Consider the following 18,414-nt stretch of genomic DNA (forward strand, 5'->3'; position numbering starts at 1 on the left):
GCTCAGAAGCTGAGAAATGCTGCTTTATTACATCCTTATTTAAAGGAAGTAAACATCTTATGTTCACTAGGTGCAAAATGTTATTTAGATAAGAAATCTGCTCTTCCACCCAGGCGATTGGTGGAATTCTGAGAAGTGGCTGTATAAAGATTCTGACATTGTGCTGTTGTGGTGCTGCTTAATGGTTATCTGTGGAGATGTTGTATCACTGCAGGAGCTGTATTTGCTGTATCCCATGTATTTGCTTTGAGGGGGTGGGTCCTTGCAGCATCTGTAGAATAAAGAAATATACTTACCAACTTTGAGTGTTTTTTCATATATATAAGTAAGGCAATGTTCCACATTAACCCTGCCATTTCCTGCCTATTAGCTAAAATCAGATAAACCTGTTACCAAGACTGTCTAGTGTGGCTATTGGTTTTCTAGACCCTGGAAAGTGCTGGTTAGTTCATGTTTATATAACAAACTGCTTGTGTATAGGATTTACTGAGTGACACTGTTCTTACTCTCATAACACGTATTTTGCAGACTGGTTCTTTTGCCATGGAAGCAGAAGAAACGATGGAATACATCCAGGAGTTCCCTGAACATTACAAAGTTATTTTGGATAGACTGAATGAACAACGTGAGCAGGACCAGTTTACAGATATCACACTGATTGTTGATGGTATGTACAGGCCTGAGAAGCAGTTGGTATACAGAATTCTGAAAGATGTGCTTGGGAGCTTTTTCATTTGACACGGGTCAGCTGTCAAATTGGGCTGCTAACGAATTGTTGGTTCTGTACCAGTGTGCAAGTTACTTGCAGTTTCATTTAAAATCTCAGGTTGAGCAGTCACCAGCAGTGATTTCTAATTTTGCTTCTTTTCCAGACAAGGGGCTAAATATTATTAAACAGAAGCCCACTTAGAAACTGCTTTGCTATATTTAATGTGTTGTGTGAGGATTTCCAAAAGGTTGTTAAGGTATTTTTTCTCTAACTTGAGCAGGCTCTTTGCATGCTGAGAACTTGTACAAATACTGTACAAAAAAAACCCAAAACACCACCTTGAAATAAGATCTGCTTTCTCTGGTATCTGCCTACTACTTTAGTATATGGCTAAAATAGGGTAGAAACAGTCATTTTTCTTTTTATGTGTGTTATAAGGACATAAATATTAGTTTAAAAGGATGACAGAGATGCAAGTGCATATTATGTCCTTAGAAAATGTGGTATCTGATAGATCATCTAAGATTGCTTCTTATCCCAAGCATGTCTTAAAACAAATGAGGACTTCAGGGAAGATAAACAGTGTCCATGAGGACAGACTTAACTAAAGGAGTACCACCTGATCTTTAAAAGGGTATCAAGAACTCACTTGAAAGAAAAGAGTAAAGTAAATTTAAAAGGAAATTAATAAAAGATTACTTTTCAGGAATTGCTGTAGTTTAACTCACAGCAACTTTCAGAAAACTTGTTCCTGCTCTGGTGATACCAAATCCATTTGTTGAGCTCACAGCTGGTTTTGTGTGCATCACTGTAGTTCTAATCCATATCACTTCTCTGTCCCATGGAGCCTTATGAGTGTTCATTCATGTGCTGGGGAGAGAGTAACACAATGATGTGGAGTAGATAGTCTGGAAAATAGAGCAGAACCACTTCTGTTCAGTAGTGTTTATGCTGGCAAAAGTTGTGATAAAATACATCAGTCTGTAAGAGCAACAAAAAGCAAGGAGAACCTGCATAAAACTCAGAAGCTAAGACCAACGCCTACAGGAAAATACATATACAAATTTCCCATAAGTTAAGTATCTGAAAAGAGAAACAAATGAGTCCTCCAACTGACTGGGTTGCAGAGCTTCAGCATGGTAGTGGCATCTGCATGAGGTGGGAGAGGCTCACTGCAGTACTGTCTATGTGACAAGGAGACATACTAAGTGACTATATGCTGCTGGAACAGATTTGTAGACTGATTGGTCTCTTTTCTATATCTGCGCTTAACTGTGCATTATGACTGAGGAAGCTGTTATCCTAAACAAGTGTTTTTGTTTCTCTTGGTAGGTCACCATTTCAAAGCTCATAAGGCTGTTCTTGCAGCCTGTAGCCAGTTCTTCTACAAATTCTTCCAAGATTTCACTCAGGAGCCTTTGGTGGAGATCGAAGGTAATCTGATCTGTGCAAATTGAAAATCTTCAGAGTTTGTGAGCCCAAGCTGGAAATGAACTTAGTGTCCTTGGTACAAGCATATGTACATGCTTGATCATATCGATTAGCTTTTTTAGATCTCAGCTCTTGAGTTGTTCTGAGGCATCTACCATCACTAGAAATAAAAAAACCAACCAACCAAACAAAAACCTTCCCTGAAGAAAAATTGAACAATCTTGAATTAAATCTTTTGGGGTCCTACACATGTTCTTTTTTTACCACTTTTTATTCTTCCCCCCTCCCAATACATGGCTAATGGAGGTCAGGCATACTCTCTATAATTTTAGGGGTAGCAGAGTGACAACAGCCATTCTGGTCAGATGAAAAAGGTTACCAGTGATAGTTAGTGGCAGATGCCTTGGCTGAGATGCAAGAACAAGATAGACATGGAGATTGCTTATCCATCTTTTCTTCCCTTTATATTTGTCATGGCATAACTCTGTACTAATTCCGGATTGAAATGTTTCCCTAGTAGACTTTTTTATTCCACCATGAGTCCGCCATGTCATCTTTATGAAATGCGCATCTACAGTACTGTGAGCAGGCCAATGTGCAAGGTTTATCAGATAGATTGAGAATGAGGAACTGCTAAAAGAAAATGTTGGGTTTTTTCTTGCCCACATACAGGTGTAAGTAACATAGCATTTCGTCACCTAATTGAATTCACCTATACAGCAAAACTAATGGTTCAAGGTGAGGAAGAAGCAAATGATGTTTGGAAAGCAGCTGAATATCTACAGATGTTAGAAGCAATCAAAGCACTTGAAATCAGGTAAGAATATAAGCCTCTTCCCAACATTGAAATGTAGGGTCACGATAATCCTTTTACAAGAGCTGGCTGTGAATATTTTTCCAGTTGTTGCCTTTCTCACGGCAACGGTGACCTGGTTCAGGCACAGCACGACGACCAATTGCAGGTTGCTTGGGTCATTAGCCCACTGACACCAATGTGGTGGATGGCAAATGGCGTTTATTGGTATGCAACACCGCATTATATAGCTTAGGTTTACAACGTAGCTTCCGTCTGCTTACATCAAAGGTTAGTGCTATTGGCTATCTGGAGAGGTGGAGAGGTGTCTTATCTTTCCGTACAGCGCGACATCTTCCGACCGCCAGGCCCTAATTACCCACTCCAGGCCCTACTGCCCACATCCAGTGCTATTTCTTATCCTGGTACCTCCTAAACTTGTGTGGGACCCTATACTTTTCTGCTCTAAAGAATGGGTCAGAATTATACAGTCTGGAAAATGAATGTCACATTCTTTGCATTGAAATTCAATAACAAGTGACATGGCTGGTAAATGTTGCAGGCACTGTAGAGCTGTGACTTTGTGGTAACAAATACTACCAGATCTCTGCTATCTGACTGCCCAAACCTGACTGACAGGATGCCTCAGATGCTTAGACCACAGTAACGAGCTTGTGCTAGTGTTTTAATTTCATGCAGCTTTCTGCTATTCTGAGAGGATAAGCAGTAATCTTAATTTCTTGTGGCAAAAGTAACTTCTCAAACTTCCTGAATGAACACAACTGTTATAATCAGTTTTATACAGTATCAATACTTAATCAAGTGTTGGCATGACACCTTTTATCCAGTACCAAGGGGCTGTATTCTGTCCTCAGACAAGCAAGTGATTTTTTTTCTTCCCCTTAATTCCCTTTCACAGAGTGCTGTCACTTTCTTTTTCCTTGTGCTGCTACCAGCATGAGGCAGAGGGAGGAGTGACAAATTCTCCCAGCATTATGAGTATTCTTGCTTTCTCTTCTCGACCTGCTAAGGGAACACTTCTACTTCCTTTTTATCTCCGCATGGACACATTAACCAAGGAGAGTGGCGTTGTCTCCAAGTTTCTCTAGTAGCTGCTAACATTTTTTAAAGACTGTCTCCATGAGATGATACACTAGAAACTTGGGTTTCAACATCAACATCTATTTGTGAATTAAATTATCATGTGTTATTCTGTGGATTGGCAGTAGAACTAAGTATGTAATTTTATTTTTTTTAATAGGAAAGACACAGGATTATACATTTCGAGTCCTACCCTTCAGCAAACACCCTTTCCCCTAAGTGTGGTACCACCAAAAATTTAATTCATTCAGGGAAGAAAGCAGACCTTAGCTGTCTGCATGAAGAACTTAAAAGAAGCTGAAAACTGAAAAAGTATGTTCTAATCTGTCTCACCTTCAACTAGTGTACACCAGTAGAGCTGTTGAACTCTTCAGATCATCTTAATTTGTGTTGGTTTTTTTTTTTTTGGTTAGACAAACTAGAGTACCATTACCAGTCTCTGTTTTCTCCCCAACAGTAAGAGAAGGACAAATCGCAATACAGTGCCTCAGTCAGAGCTTTGACTGAAAGGTGTAAGCCTCAAAAAATTCAGCTGATGTAGAGATGATTATATAACTGTTTGTGTAGTCGATCAGAGTTGCACGTCCTGTAACCTAGGCTAGAAAGAAAACAACCAGGTGTTACTTCCTAAAATGCGGTTATGTTGTATGTGTATATCCTCATTCAAGTTTCATACAGTCTGGTCAAGGACATTAGCTTCCTCTTCAATGAGAAGATTATTCTTTGGGTATGTGATCTTGGAGCTCCTTGCAGTAGTATGCAAAGTAACTGTCATCTAGACATCAGAAAGATGGGTTAGATGAAACTGTAAGTTCAGCTGCTCTGTCTTCCTGTGTCTGAATACAGAAAGGTGGAATAATCTGTATCCTGCATTAGATCATTAGCCACACATCTCTTACATATAACTTGCAAATACAAAGCAAAGCCTTATCTTTCCTGTTAGTAGAAAATGTGCAAGTGATGGGGAGTGTATTACATGAAAGGAGTCATCAGGCTGCAAAGGAAGGTAAAAGTGTGGCTTACTCCTCAGTCTCATTTTTGAAACGGACAGCCGGTAGCAAAATCCTGGCACAGAAATGTTGTGTGATTTGAGGGTGTGACTTGAAATCGTTGGTCCACACAGCTCTGTGTTTGAAATGGGATGCTGTCCCTGACATTTGGGAGTAAGGTGGTTGTGCGTGTATGATGTAGGGAGAACAGGAACAGAGCTGAGGATTGTGTTTAAAACCAGAAAGTTAAACTAGAATTCTTTCTGGATCCCAGTGGCTTTTATTTTTTCCTCAGTTGTTAGTGTGTGTTTCCTTTTCCTACAAGATGTTACAATAATCATTGTGTGAAGTCACAGCTGTAGTGTTTTCTAGCAAGCTGTAAGCCCTGCAGGCAATTGCAAATGGGAGCTTAAGAAGTGAATAGTTCAGGAAGAATTTGAATCTTACTTCTGAATAGGCAAGGCAGAGAACTCCTTTCATGGGGCAAGTTTTCTTTCCAAATACAGAATGGTGCAAGTTTCTCAGACCTAGGTCTTTAGGTTAATTGGCCTATCAAGAAGATAGGTGCTTTCTATCATTCAGGCAGAGCTATTTAAAACACTTCAACAGACTTTTGTCAAAGGTTTAACCATGCTATTTTACAGCCCTAAGGAATATAGATAAAGGACAAATCAGCTTCTGTTAACATACAGATTATATGATCGTTCAGATTCAGTTTCTTTGAGAAACAGAGTGTAGGATGCAGAAGCTCAATATTAGGCAGGAATTGTTATGTTATAAATCTTAAGCATGTTTATGCAAATGCTTTACAGGAACAAAGAAAATTCATCGCTCTTAGAATCGAATCAAGAAGAAGGTAAAAATAAACCAAAAAAGAGGAAGATAGCTGAAACCTCTAATGTTATCACAGAAACACTGCCATCTGCGGAATCAGAGCCTGTTGAAATTGAGGTTGAGATTGCTGAAGGGACGATTGAAGTGGAAGATGACAGCATCGAAACACTTGAAGAAGTAGCTTCTGCAGAGCAATCCATAAAGTACATACAGACAACGGGTACATCAGATGAATCTGCTTTGGCTCTTCTGGCAGACATTACCAGCAAGTATCGTCAGGGAGAGAGAAAATGCCAGATCAAAGAAGGTGATAGTGGAACTGATCCCTCGTGCAAACAGGTAGAAGGTATTGAAATTGTGGAACTTCAGCTGTCACACGTGAACAATTTATTCCACTGTGAGAAATGTAACCGTTCATTTAAATTGTTTTACCATTTTAAGGAACACATGAAAGCACATTCTACTGAAAGTTACAAGTGTGACATATGCAATAAAAGGTACCTACGAGAGAGTGCTTTGAAACAGCATCTCACCTGTTACCATCTTGATGAAGGTGGTGCCAGCAAGAAGCAAAGACCTGGTAAAAAAATACATATATGCCAGTACTGTGATAAGCAGTTTGACCATTTTGGACATTTTAAAGAGCACCTCCGGAAGCACACAGGTAAGAGTACTGCTGTAGTCCTGTCCTTGTGGCCTTGGCTCTAGCATTTTGGGGTTTTGTATCTTTTGGGGAAATGAAGAATTTCCTGGAGACAACACAAGTCCTGGGTGCTAGCATTATTGGATTCTAGTTATAACTGAAGTGCTAGTTTGTCCTTGTTTGTTTGTTTTATTTTCCAACAACACAAACTTGTGGGATTGAGGTGGTTAAAAGTAGGCACCTAAACCCAGAAAGTACAAATGAGGCATCTCTCAAGGCTATTAAATCTTAAAAAGGTTTTCAAAGTCATGTTTTATGGCATGTATGTTACTTCAGAAGTGCCAAACTGAGGACCTGCTTTTGTTATCACAATTCTAACTTGTGCTCCTTCTTTATATTATGGGAGGTTAAGATGCTGCTTTTTTCATCTCACTGAAAAGTCTATGATCTGAACAGATACTGAGTATTTTACAGATAACTGAATGAAAAATACAGGTGGTCCTGATCTTCCAGATGTTTTTGTTTCATGTGTCAGTCATGAATAATCAGTAAGAATTTAGTGGAGAGCAGCAGACCTATTGCTTATGCAGTTTACTTTTATTAGGACTGTTGTACAGGACTGCTAAGTATTGAAGTATGACACTGTGTCCAGGCTATTCCCAAGAGCCCCTTAAAAGTTGTGTTTACAGTCTTTATCCCCTATGCAGCCAGGAGTGTTTCTCCATTATGAGCAATCTCAATACAAGCTACATAACAAAAATATTTTGAGAGAAAAGTTTGAGGCATATGAACAGAGTAACCCAGATACCAGAGTATATTGGTCGCTATAGCAGCAAAGGGTTCTGGAAACAAAGCAACTTAGCTTAACACAGGAGGTACAGAATACTTTCTAAATAGATATTGGTACACATTTATACTTGGAATATAAGCATGGACTCTAATTACATATGACTTAGCATTTTCAAAAGCCTTAAGCTGGAAGTCAAAACAGATTCTGCCGTTTAACTGCAGTCTCCAAAGATCAGTAAGAAAAATCCAATTCAGCCAAAGGCTTTCTAAGATCTGAATTCTGTATAGCACTGGTTAAATGCTAAAATGAAATTTGAAGGCCTGGGAGAGAGTGTCCTACAATGTATTTGATCCTGTTGCTGCTTAATTACAACACCAACAATAACATGAAAGTAGCAGTTGGAAAAGAAACAGACACCAAATCAGTGTTGGCAGTTGGTTTTGGTTTGGGAATTTGACATTACCAATGGCTATTACCTTTGTCTCAAAAAAAGAAAGGAAGGTGATCTGTGAAGTCTTTCTCACTGATGTGTACAGTGCCTTAAGGACCTTCTGAGTATCTAAAACCCCAAACAACCAATTCGTCAAGATTTCTTGCATGTCATGCAACTCTGAAAACATTACAAGTTCCAGAGATGACTGTTGAAGAGGAGGAGGGTTTGGTCAGATCTAGTTACTGTCTCTTTTTTTCTCTTTTATGAGAATGGATGAGATTTCACTTGCTGATTTTTAAATGACATACAGGAGAGAAATTCTTCAAGGCTGCACTTAAATGATATGTACTTATTTACTTCAATGACTAGTTTGTCTTACACACACACACAAAAACCCCCACCAGTTTCTTATACAGAAATCAGTCTTAGAATGGAACTACTGCTTTCAATATCCTTGTCTCTTCTTTCTATTTTGGAATGTTTATATTCCGTAGCAGAAAGAGACACAAAACAGCTTTGATTCCCTCTGATTTTACTGGAAATGTTGACTGCTGGATATTTCTCAAAGATAGTTTTTGTTTGGTTGGTTTGTTTTTTTGTTTGTTTTGGTTTTGTTTAATTTTTTTTCACACACTTGGTATGTGCTCACATGAGTGAAGATGTAAGTTAAGGAGTCACTGTGTGCTCCAAGCAGCTAAATTAATCTGCCCTTCCCTGAAAACCCTGTTTAGCCCACAGCTTGCCAGCATGGTTTTACAGAGAGGAGAGAAGATTGCTGGCATGCTTTCAGTGTTTTCCTTTCACTGCTATGAGTGGTGCAGCCCAGGTCACAGTGTTGATCTGCACTGTGCAAGAAGTAACACAAATGCCTTTTGGCCTTTCGATATTCATAGACTCAAGGAATGCTTTGGGTTGGAAGGGACCTTAAAGGTCATGTAGTCTAACCCTGCTGTGGTAAGCAGGTTGCTCAGAGTCCTGTCCTTGTCTTGAATGTTTCCAAGAATGAGGCACCTACCACCTCTGTAAGGAACCTGTGACAATGCTTCACTGCCCTCAACCTAAAAAAATTTCTTCCCATTATTACTGCTAGTATCTGTTCTCTTAGTTTAAAACCATTAACCCTGTCCTGTTGCTACAGGATCTGCCAGAAAGATTGTCCCCATCTTTCTTATAAGCCCCCCATTAAGTACTGAAAGGCTATAATAAGTTCCCCCTGGGGCCTTGTCTTCTGCAGGCCGAACAACCCAAATACTATCAGCCTTTCTTCGTAGGAGAGGTGTTGAGGTGTTCCAGCCCTCTGATCGTTTTTGTGGTCCTCCTCTGAACCCACTCAAGCAGATCCATTTCTTTCCAGTACTGCAGACTCCAGAGCTGGACATTACTTCAGATGGGGTCTCATGAGAGTGGAGTGGAAAGACAAAATCATCTCCCTTAATCTGTTGGCCACACTTCTTTTGATACAGCCCAGGATCCAATTGACCTTCTGGTCTGCAAGTGCACATTGCTGGCTTGTGTCCAGCTTTTCATCCACCAGTATCTTATCTTGTCCACTAATGTAGTCACTCCACGAGAGAAGGCCATTGCCTGTTTTGGAGTTCATTAAGCTGCTTGTTTCAGCAGTGATAGTGATGTCAGTAGTCCTGCAGAATTTCAGAAGAAACACATTGTTCCTAATTTATTTTACTTTAATTTCCTTGAATTTCATTGTATTTGTGCATTATTAAATTAGTAAACAGAGACACCACTTGGTTTTTGTTGCTACTTGATGACAGTAATGACAATATAGTACTATGCATAAAAAAATAGAAATCTACCTGTTTTCAGCCTCCCTTGCTGTTATCCTTAGCAGAATTCTGTGTTTGGTACCAGCTTTGAAATGAAGTGGCAAAATGGAAAGGAACTGTTATCTTGCTTGTATGTCCCTTTGTGCTTTCTCATCACTGTATTTCAGGGAGGGGGTGTTGTTGTTTGTTTGCTTTAATATTGGTACATTTTTATTGAGTAGTCATTCCATGCCAACCTTTTCTGCAGCTCAGTTTCAGCTCACAAGCATAAGCTATTACTGTTCTTGAAAAGATAACCTTGCATTATTTAAATACTTCCTTAATACTTCCTTTTTGAACATGTCACTTTGTATATTTACTAGTGTTGATTCCTTAATTGTAAATATTATCAGATTAAAAGAGAGAAATCTGCTATTTTTTTAAGATATTTTGTCAGAATAGTAATCTAATTTCCATAAAGACCTAAGTATACCTTAAAAGGCACTGGTAATTGTTACATTGTTTGTTAGGTTGGTTGGTTGGTTTTTTCTAAGTGATACTTGTGACTCCACATTAGGGTTTTGCCATTTCCATATGTGAAGTTTGCAGGTAGTGTCATAGAACCTTAGAATGGTCTGGGCTGGAAGGGAGCTCCAAAGGTCATCTAATTCAATGCCCTCTGCAGTAAGCAGGGACATCCTCAACTAGGTCAGGCTGCCCAGAGCCCTATGGAGCCTCACCTTGAATATCTGCAGGGAAGGGTCCTCAACCACCTCCCTTGGCAATCTGTTCCAGTGTTCCACCACCAGCAGTAAAGAACTTGTTCCTAACACCCAATCTAAATCTGCTCTTCTCTAATTTGAAGCCATTTTCCCTCATCCTATCACTGCAGGCCCTTATTAACAATCTCTCTCCATCCTTCATGTAGGCCCACTTAGGTACTGGAAAGCTGCTATTAAGTCTCCCCAGAGCCTCCTCCAGGCTGAATAACTCCAGGTCCCTCAGTGTGTCCTCATAGCAGAGGTGCTCCAATCCCCTAATCATTTTTGTGGCCCTCCTCTGAACCTGCTCCATCAGGTCCTCTTCTGCAGAATAATACAACTGGCCACATCTTTAGAGGGTATTTATCAACCTACATGAAAGTAAGAGACTTGACAGAAAACTGGCTTGTTTTATACACTTACAAGTCTCTATCTTTTTTAACAGGTGAAAAACCATTTGAATGTCCCAACTGCCATGAACGTTTTGCAAGGAATAGTACACTCAAATGTCACTTGACAGCATGTCAGTCTGGAGCTGGAGCTAAAAAGGGAAGAAAGAAACTGTATGAATGTCAGGTGGGTAATGGAAGTAGCAGAGTCTGAGGCTCCTTCCTGTGCTGAGGCAATGTGGGAGTACCAAGCAGAAAAGTCACTGAGGGTGGGCTTAAGTCTCAAAAAGCTACTTTTCATAAAATAAATATAAGGATCACATTCAACCACAACATCCAAATAAATTCTTATATCTGAGTAGTTCCATTTAAAATATGGAGTTACTGATACGGAGCTTCATGCTTGCAATTCTTATGTGTAGGTAAGTTTTCACCTACATTTTACTGATCTTTCTGCTTCCTTTTCAACATTCTTGATGCACTGAGCTCCCAATTGCAAGCATGCTTCACTGAAGCCCAAAATACAAAGTATTATTTTATTTCCTGTTTTATTTGTTCTTTCATTTGATACCCAGTATACTGACTTTGTCTGGAAAGTCATTCCAACTTTCAAGAACTATCTGTAATGTCTTTTAAGCAAATGTAAATGCTGTAGATGGATAGCTAGGGTGCTTGATCACTACGCATAACTGACATTTTAAAAGCTGTTCAGATAAATCTTACTTAACTTTTAAAAGTTGGTTCCGAAAAGTTGAATAATAGAGTTGAGGTTGGTTGTAGCATTTTCAGTAGCCATTTTGCTGCCCTGTTGTGACAGTCTCAACCTCTTTGTTTTTCTTTTTTTTTTTTTTCCTCTTGCAACCTTTTTTTTTCCCCCCCCCACCCTCTCCTCCCTCTTTCTACCTTTAAGGCTTTCACCCTATTCAGTTCACAGAGTGACTGTGGTTTGAGGTTAAATTGGGTGTTGTAATGAAGAAAACTGCTGGATGTTGGGTTTTTTTCCAAACCAGAGAATGATCTCAGAAAGCATTGAAGACTGCAGGAGATAAGTTTTGTGCTGCTAATCAGATAATTTAATCAGAAGTTTCACTGATGCTGTTGCATCATTTAGTTGTTATACTAATCTGAATTTAATTCTTGGGAGCATACCTTTTTTCTTAAAGACAAGTTTGTTCTGAGGGTGAGCATTGCTGTATAACAGTCGCACCTTATGCATCTATTGAACGTGCTGGTTTGTGGCCCTTCAGTCTGATTGCTTTGTGCCATAACTTTTATCTTCCTAAAGACAGGCCAATGTGATACCCATCCCCAAGAAGGACCAGGAGGAGGAGCCAGGGAATTACAGGCCTGTCAGCCTGACCTCAGTGCCAGGCAAGACTATGGAACAGGTCATCTTGAGTGCAATCACACAGCACCTACAGGATGGCCAAAGGATCAGGACCAGGCAGCATGGATTTAGGAGGGGCAGGTCCTGCCTGACCAACCTGATCTCCTTCTCTGATCAGGTGACCAGCCTGGTGGATGTGGGGCAGGCTGTGGATGTAGTCTACCTGAACATCAGCAAGGCCTTTGACACCATCCCCCATAGCAAACTCCTGGCCAAGCTGGCAGCCCATGGCTTGGACAGCAGCACTCTGCTGGGTTAGGAACTGGCTGGAGGGCAGTGCCCAGAGAGTGGTGGTGAATGGTGCCACATCCAGCTGGCAGCCTGTCACTAGTGGTGTCCCCCAGGGATCAGTGCTGGGCCCCATCCTGTTCAATATCTTTACTGATGATCTGGATGAGGGGATTGAGTCCATCATCAGTAAGATGATACCAAGCTGGGAGCAGGTGTTGATCTGTGAGAGGGTAGAAGGGCTCTGCAGAGGGACCTTGACAGGCAGGACAGATGGGCAGAGTCCAATGGGATGAGATTTAACAAGGCTAAGTGCTGGGTTCTACACATTGGCCACAACAACCCCATGCAGTGCTACAGGGGACAGAGTGGCTGGAGAGCAGCCAGGCAGAAAGGGACCTGGGTTTGACAGTAGGCTGAACATGAGCCAGCAGAGTGCCCAGGTGGCCAAGAAGGCCAATGGCATCCTGGTCTGTATCAGGAATAGTGTGGCCAGCAGGAGCAGGGAAGTCATTCTGCCCCTGGACTCAGCACTGGTTAGGCCAAACCTTGAGTACTGTGTCCAGTTCTGGGCCCTTCAATTCAAGAAAGATGTTGAGATGCTGGAGCATGTCCAGAGAAGGACAACAAAGCTGGTGAGTGGTGTAGAGCACAAGCCCTATGAGGAGAGGCTGGGGGAGCTGGGGTTGTTTAGCCTGGAGAAGAGGAGGCTCAGGGGAGACCATATTGCTGTCTACAACTAACTGAAGGGTGGGGACTGGTCTCTTCTCCCAGGCAACCAGCAACAGAACAAGAGGGCAGTCTCAAGCTGTACAAGGGGAAGTTTAGGCTTAATCTTGCAAAGAAGTTCTTCACAGAATGAGTGATTGGCCATTGGAATGGGCTGCCTAGGGAGGTGGTGGAGTCACCATCTCTGGAAGTGTTTAAAGTAAGACTGGATGAAGGAACTTAGTGCCATGGTTTAGTTGATTAGATGGTGTTGAGTGATAGGTTGGACTTGATGATCTTGGAGGTCTCTTCCAACCTGGGTGATTCTGTGATAAATTGATATTGCATCCTTTCACAGATAATATGACTATGGATTGGTGATTCTTCAGCCCACAAAAACTACAGCAATTCTTGGAGAAATTTTTGTTGAATTTTTCTCTCTTTAGAACTAAATTTGCATAGTGTTCCATAAAGAAATCTTGGCTCACTGAGCAAAGAGGGGAAAATAAAATTGTCTTCTCTCATGAGCATTTCTGGTGCTTTTCGGTGTCTGCCTTGTGTACTGAATTAGGCTCCATGCAGCAAGAACAATAATTACGTGCTCGGGCATTACCAATAGTCATTACCTTTATGTATGACTAAGTAACTTGGAGTGCTTATATATAAGGCTAGTATTTTAAGAAGTGTATGTGCACCTTCTAGCTAAAATCTGAGCCTGGGAGGAAAAACAGCATGGCATTACCATCACAAACCTGTTTTTGACAGTATTCAGCAGCAAAATGGAGATAACTTACCATCACAGCACAGGCCTGTTCTTGAGTTAGTCCATGTCAGATATTCCATGATTCTTCTATGCTGCTGCTGCAAATCATGAGAAGATGGAACACTGTTTCGAAACTATTTGCTTGCTGTTAAGGGGTGTTTAAATGTGTGCCTTGTGAAAATAGTGTCTGCAATGGAGGCAGTACTTAGAGCTGGAACAGTTGGCACTCTTTAATGTACTGTATCTTTTGTTTCAGGTTTGTAACAGTGTGTTTAACAGCTGGGATCAATTCAAAGATCACTTGGTAATACACACCGGTGACAAACCCAACCACTGTACCTTATGTGATTTGTGGTTTATGCAAGGCAGTGAGCTGAGAAGGCATCTCAAAGAAAGGCACAGTATTGAAGAACGAGTAATAGCAGAAGAGCCTCTTGCCGTGGAAGCTGAACCAGTTACATCAATGACTATAATAGAACAAGTGGAACAAGTCCATGTCCTACCAGTAATTCAGGTACAAGTGGATCCTGCACAGGTAACTGTGGAACAGATGCACCAGGATCTCATACAGGACAATCAAGTAAAAGGCACACAGATAGATGAACTGCAAGAACAGGTGCAAATCAGTTACTTGGAAGTTGAACACATTCAGACTGAACAAGGTGCTGAAGTTCATGTGGAGCAGTTACGTGTTGAGCATGTAAATCAAATACAGATGGAAGAAGTACAGGCAGAACTTATAGATGGAACAGACCTCGAACAAGTAGAATATGAAAGTGTTAATCAAGGAGAAGCAGAAGAACCTAAAAAAATAGATGATGCAGATAAGGAAAATCATGAACAAGCTGAAGACTTGAAAGCTCAATTAGTGGACACACAGAATGAAACAGTGGATGACTAGGACAAATAAACCACACTGCAGGTTTAGGAATGGAATACCAAATTTATATATTTTTGTTAACTTTTACATTGGTTTTTGAACTGTCAGTGGTCACCTTTCCAATACTCTGTCCTATGGAAGATGGTCAAGTGGACCAAAATTATCTCTTTTCATGCAAAACTAAGCTTAGTCCATATGAGAAAAATAACTTTCCCATTCATGTAATACCATGGAATATAAACTACCATAAATGTGGACAGCTTTCTGAGGATTTTACTAATTAATGTCTTGTTTGGTTCTTACCCCATCCCTGGGTATATGTAAGAGTAACTTCACCTCTTTACTTCTTGCAATAGAGGAAAACTTGTTACAGATATGCAGGATGTCTGTGGCAGAAGAATCAGTATAATTTAGTGGGGATTGTTGTAAGCGGCAGTTGGGTACCTGTGAATTTTTGGACCACACTGCTGTATCCTAACAGTGGTCTCTAAATTTCAGGTTAGGGAAAAATGTTGTTCTGGAGTCTCTGAGCACAAAAATTCTGTGCCTTTTAAAATACTGACTGGTTAAATTCCACTAAGTTCCTAGGGTATTCAGAACTAGTTCAGTAAAAGGCAGTGTAGCAAATGTTATAGTGCTTTATATTTTTGCTTACAATTGTCGGCTATCAATTTATTAATTTTTTTTCATTAAATTTAAAAGCAGATGGCTGGGGGAGGAGAAAGATTCTACATGCAGGCAGCCCAACACTTTAGAACGGACAATTTAAAATAGGATAAGCTTGGTAGGATCTGTAATTGTGCTGGTTTGGGGCCAGACAGATCGTCTCTTGCCCCGAAAGGGACAAAAGAATGAGAGTCTCACAAACGGATTGGAGAGTGATGGAAAGTTTAAATGGAAAAGCAATTGGTGAAGCTACAGAGAACTACAAACTACAAAGCATAGTGGCAAAGAGTATCACAAAGCGTACAGAACCCCTCACAGAATTCCCAAAAGCTTCCCAGTTCTTCCCTTTTTCCCACCTGAGGGTAAACCCAAACCCCCCAGGGCTCTTTCTTCCCCCTCCCACTGCTAGGCAAGTCTCAGGCTGGCCAGGTCTGAGACTGCCCCCCCCTCCATTCTCCTCCTGGCATTAGGCCTAGACAGGCCTAAGAGGCCTTGAGGATACTCCCCCGGCATTACCCGATAAGAGAGGACATCTCCCATGGGAGCAGAGAGGGAAGAAAGAGGAAGAGAATGACTCTGCAGATGACCTTATAGGGCGCAGGATTTATGGGTAGAAATACGCCGTTTCCTGTGTCCACCCCTATTGGGTGAGCACCCAGGACACCAGAGGTGTATCTCATGCAGCAGTGGCAGGGGGCACCCAGCCTAAACTGCCACATTCCACCCCTTATTTCATACCCATAATTCCTGCACCCAAAACATATCATCAAATCAGGAACAGTCCTTAGATGACATGTCTGGCAAAGTCCAAGTCTCCATCTGGGCATCCTTCCAAAAAGTCTCTCCCTGGGGCTCAGGTAACAGTTCAGTCCAGCTCTTCTCCCTCATCCTGTGGAACCTCCCAGCAACGCAGAGTTCGTTCTTCTGCACGGTGAACTCTTCATGGATCCGATGTGGCATCCTGGCCACCTGGAAACAACCTCATAACTTCTCAACCAAACATTTCTCCATCCACTCAAGCGGCATGTTTCCACCCCTCGGGGCAATCGAGTCAGAACAATCAGGCTCCTCAACTCAACTCCTTCCACCCCTTGCAGGCAACATCACGCTGAGACTTTCCAAAGCTGCACGGACCTTTCCCAAGCCCAGTGCTGACCGCTTCCAGCCGCGGCCCGAGGCTAATACGGATGCACACCATGCACAGGCACACTGCTCCCCCTGAGCATATGCATGCCAAGGCATGGAGGCATCCGGCTACACAGCCCTCCCCCGGAGAGGGAATGGCTGTATCACAACCCGCCGAGAAGAGAGGCGGAGCCAGGTGCTAGGCGCCATTTTCGGAGTGCGTCCCAAAATCAGGGGAGAGATAACAGCGAGAGCCGCCGTCACCTCTGCAGCCGCGGTACAGATCAAAACCGCCGCCACCCCTCGGGCCACAAGAGCGGCTTTTCCAGCCAAAGCTATACTCGCTCCCTGGGTCCTCGGAAGCAGCTTTTGAACTGGAGCCACCACCCGCCTTCTTGAGTTGCGGGAGCCACCGCTCACTGCCCCGCTGCGGCTAGCCCCCACCGCCGCGGGACAAGCCGACCCTGGTCTGCTTCCGACTGTCCCTCCCTCTTCCTCGGCTCCGCGCCGCTCTGCTCGCCGCTGGCGCCGCGGGGAGCAAAAGGGAAAGGGACAGGCAGCGCATTCTTAAGCTTTTCCCCAGTGCCTGCAGCTATAGAATCACCGCTGCCGCTTCGGAAAAGCAGGAGGGATTCCACTCCACGGCTATGCACCAGGGTGTCCCCTCAGAACCCATAAAACGCCCACACGGTCGCCCCAGCACAAAGCCTTGAGCCCAGCCACCAAAAACCAACAACGCCCAGATACCATTTTAACTTTTCCACCCCTGCTCTTCTCCAATCCAATTTGCAGAGTTCAGCACAGCAACCATCCTCTGCTAACAAAAATCTGTGCTGGTTTGGGGCCAGACAGATCGTCTCTTGCCCCGAAAGGGACAAAAGAATGAGACTCACACAAACGGATTGGAGAGTGATGGAAAGTTTAAATGGAAAAGCAATTGGTGAAGCTACAGAGAACTACAAACTACAAAGCATAGTGGCAAAGAGTATCACAAAGCGTACAGAACCCCTCACAGAATTCCCAAAAGCTTCCCAGTTCTTCCCTTTTTCCCACCTGAGGGTAAACCCAAACCCCCCAGGGCTCTTTCTTCCCCCTCCCCCTGCTAGGCAAGTCTCAGGCTGGCCAGGTCCGAGACTGCCCCCCCCCCTCCATTCTCCTCCTGGCATTAGGCCTAGACAGGCCTAAGAGGCCTTGAGGATACTCCCCCGGCATTACCCGATAAGAGAGGACATCTCCCAGGGGAGCAGAGAGGGAAGAAAGAGGAAGAGAATGACTCTGCAGATGGCTTTATAGGGTGCAGGATTTATGGGTAGAAATACGCCATTTCCTGTGTCCACCCCTATTGGGTGAGCACCCAGGACACCAGAGGTGTATCTCATGCAGCAGTGGCAGGGAGCACCCAGCCTAAACTGCCACAGTAATAAACATGAGCTGGAAGAAACAAGCAGCAAACTCTTTTTTTTTAATTGTCATTTTTTAAAATTATTATATTTAATCATAATTATAGAGATAACTTGTCTATATGGTATCAGGTTCCTGTTTTTTGAAACAAAATTTGGACATGCTGCAAATATATACTACACATAAAAATAAAAGCCATAGGAATGAGTGCTAATCTGTGGGTTGAAACACAGGAATGTAAATAATCAATATTAGACAATAAAACAATACCAGCCATGAAATGTTGCATTATTTTTTTTCATCCAATAAAAGAGGAACAACTGAGTGACTGGCAATTACAGTGCCAGCTCCCAGTGGTAGGAATCAATCTCATTTTTAATAAGATAATAGCTTTTTTACTGTAAAGTTCAGATTTGTTTAGAAATTATTGTCTAGCTTCTGAAAAACTTTCTATTCAAAGCCTTAACCAAAGGGAAGAATTCTTGCAAAGACATTCCCTAATTCTTTTGGTAATCATGTAGTTCTTAGTTGAAATCAGGCTTCTCTATTCAGTCTTCTCCAAATGCAGAATTGTTTTCTGGGATTTGTTCTTTATTTAGTCTCGTTCGAAATTATTCTTG

At 42.0% G+C, this 18,414-nt stretch overlaps 1 protein-coding gene across 2 annotated transcripts; it reads left to right on the forward strand.

Moving 5' to 3' along the window:
- The first annotated feature begins 543 nt into the window (after nt 1-543).
- On the forward strand, nt 544-14,623 carry ZNF131 (zinc finger protein 131). Of its 2 annotated transcripts, XM_054398064.1 has the most exons (7): nt 544-667; nt 2,042-2,143; nt 2,813-2,957; nt 5,836-6,196; nt 6,299-6,521; nt 10,693-10,823; nt 13,979-14,623. In XM_054398064.1, exons 1-7 carry the CDS (start codon nt 544-546, stop codon nt 14,621-14,623), a joined length of 1,731 nt encoding a protein of 576 aa, XP_054254039.1. The 2 variants fall into 2 exon arrangements, with proteins under 2 accessions (XP_054254039.1, XP_054254038.1); XM_054398063.1 differs by having other exon boundaries at nt 5,836-6,521.
- Nucleotides 14,624-18,414: the final 3,791 nt, after the last annotated feature.

Source organism: Indicator indicator, chromosome Z (genome assembly GCF_027791375.1).
Source record: "Indicator indicator isolate 239-I01 chromosome Z, UM_Iind_1.1, whole genome shotgun sequence".
Taxonomy (NCBI): Eukaryota; Metazoa; Chordata; class Aves; order Piciformes; family Indicatoridae; genus Indicator; species Indicator indicator.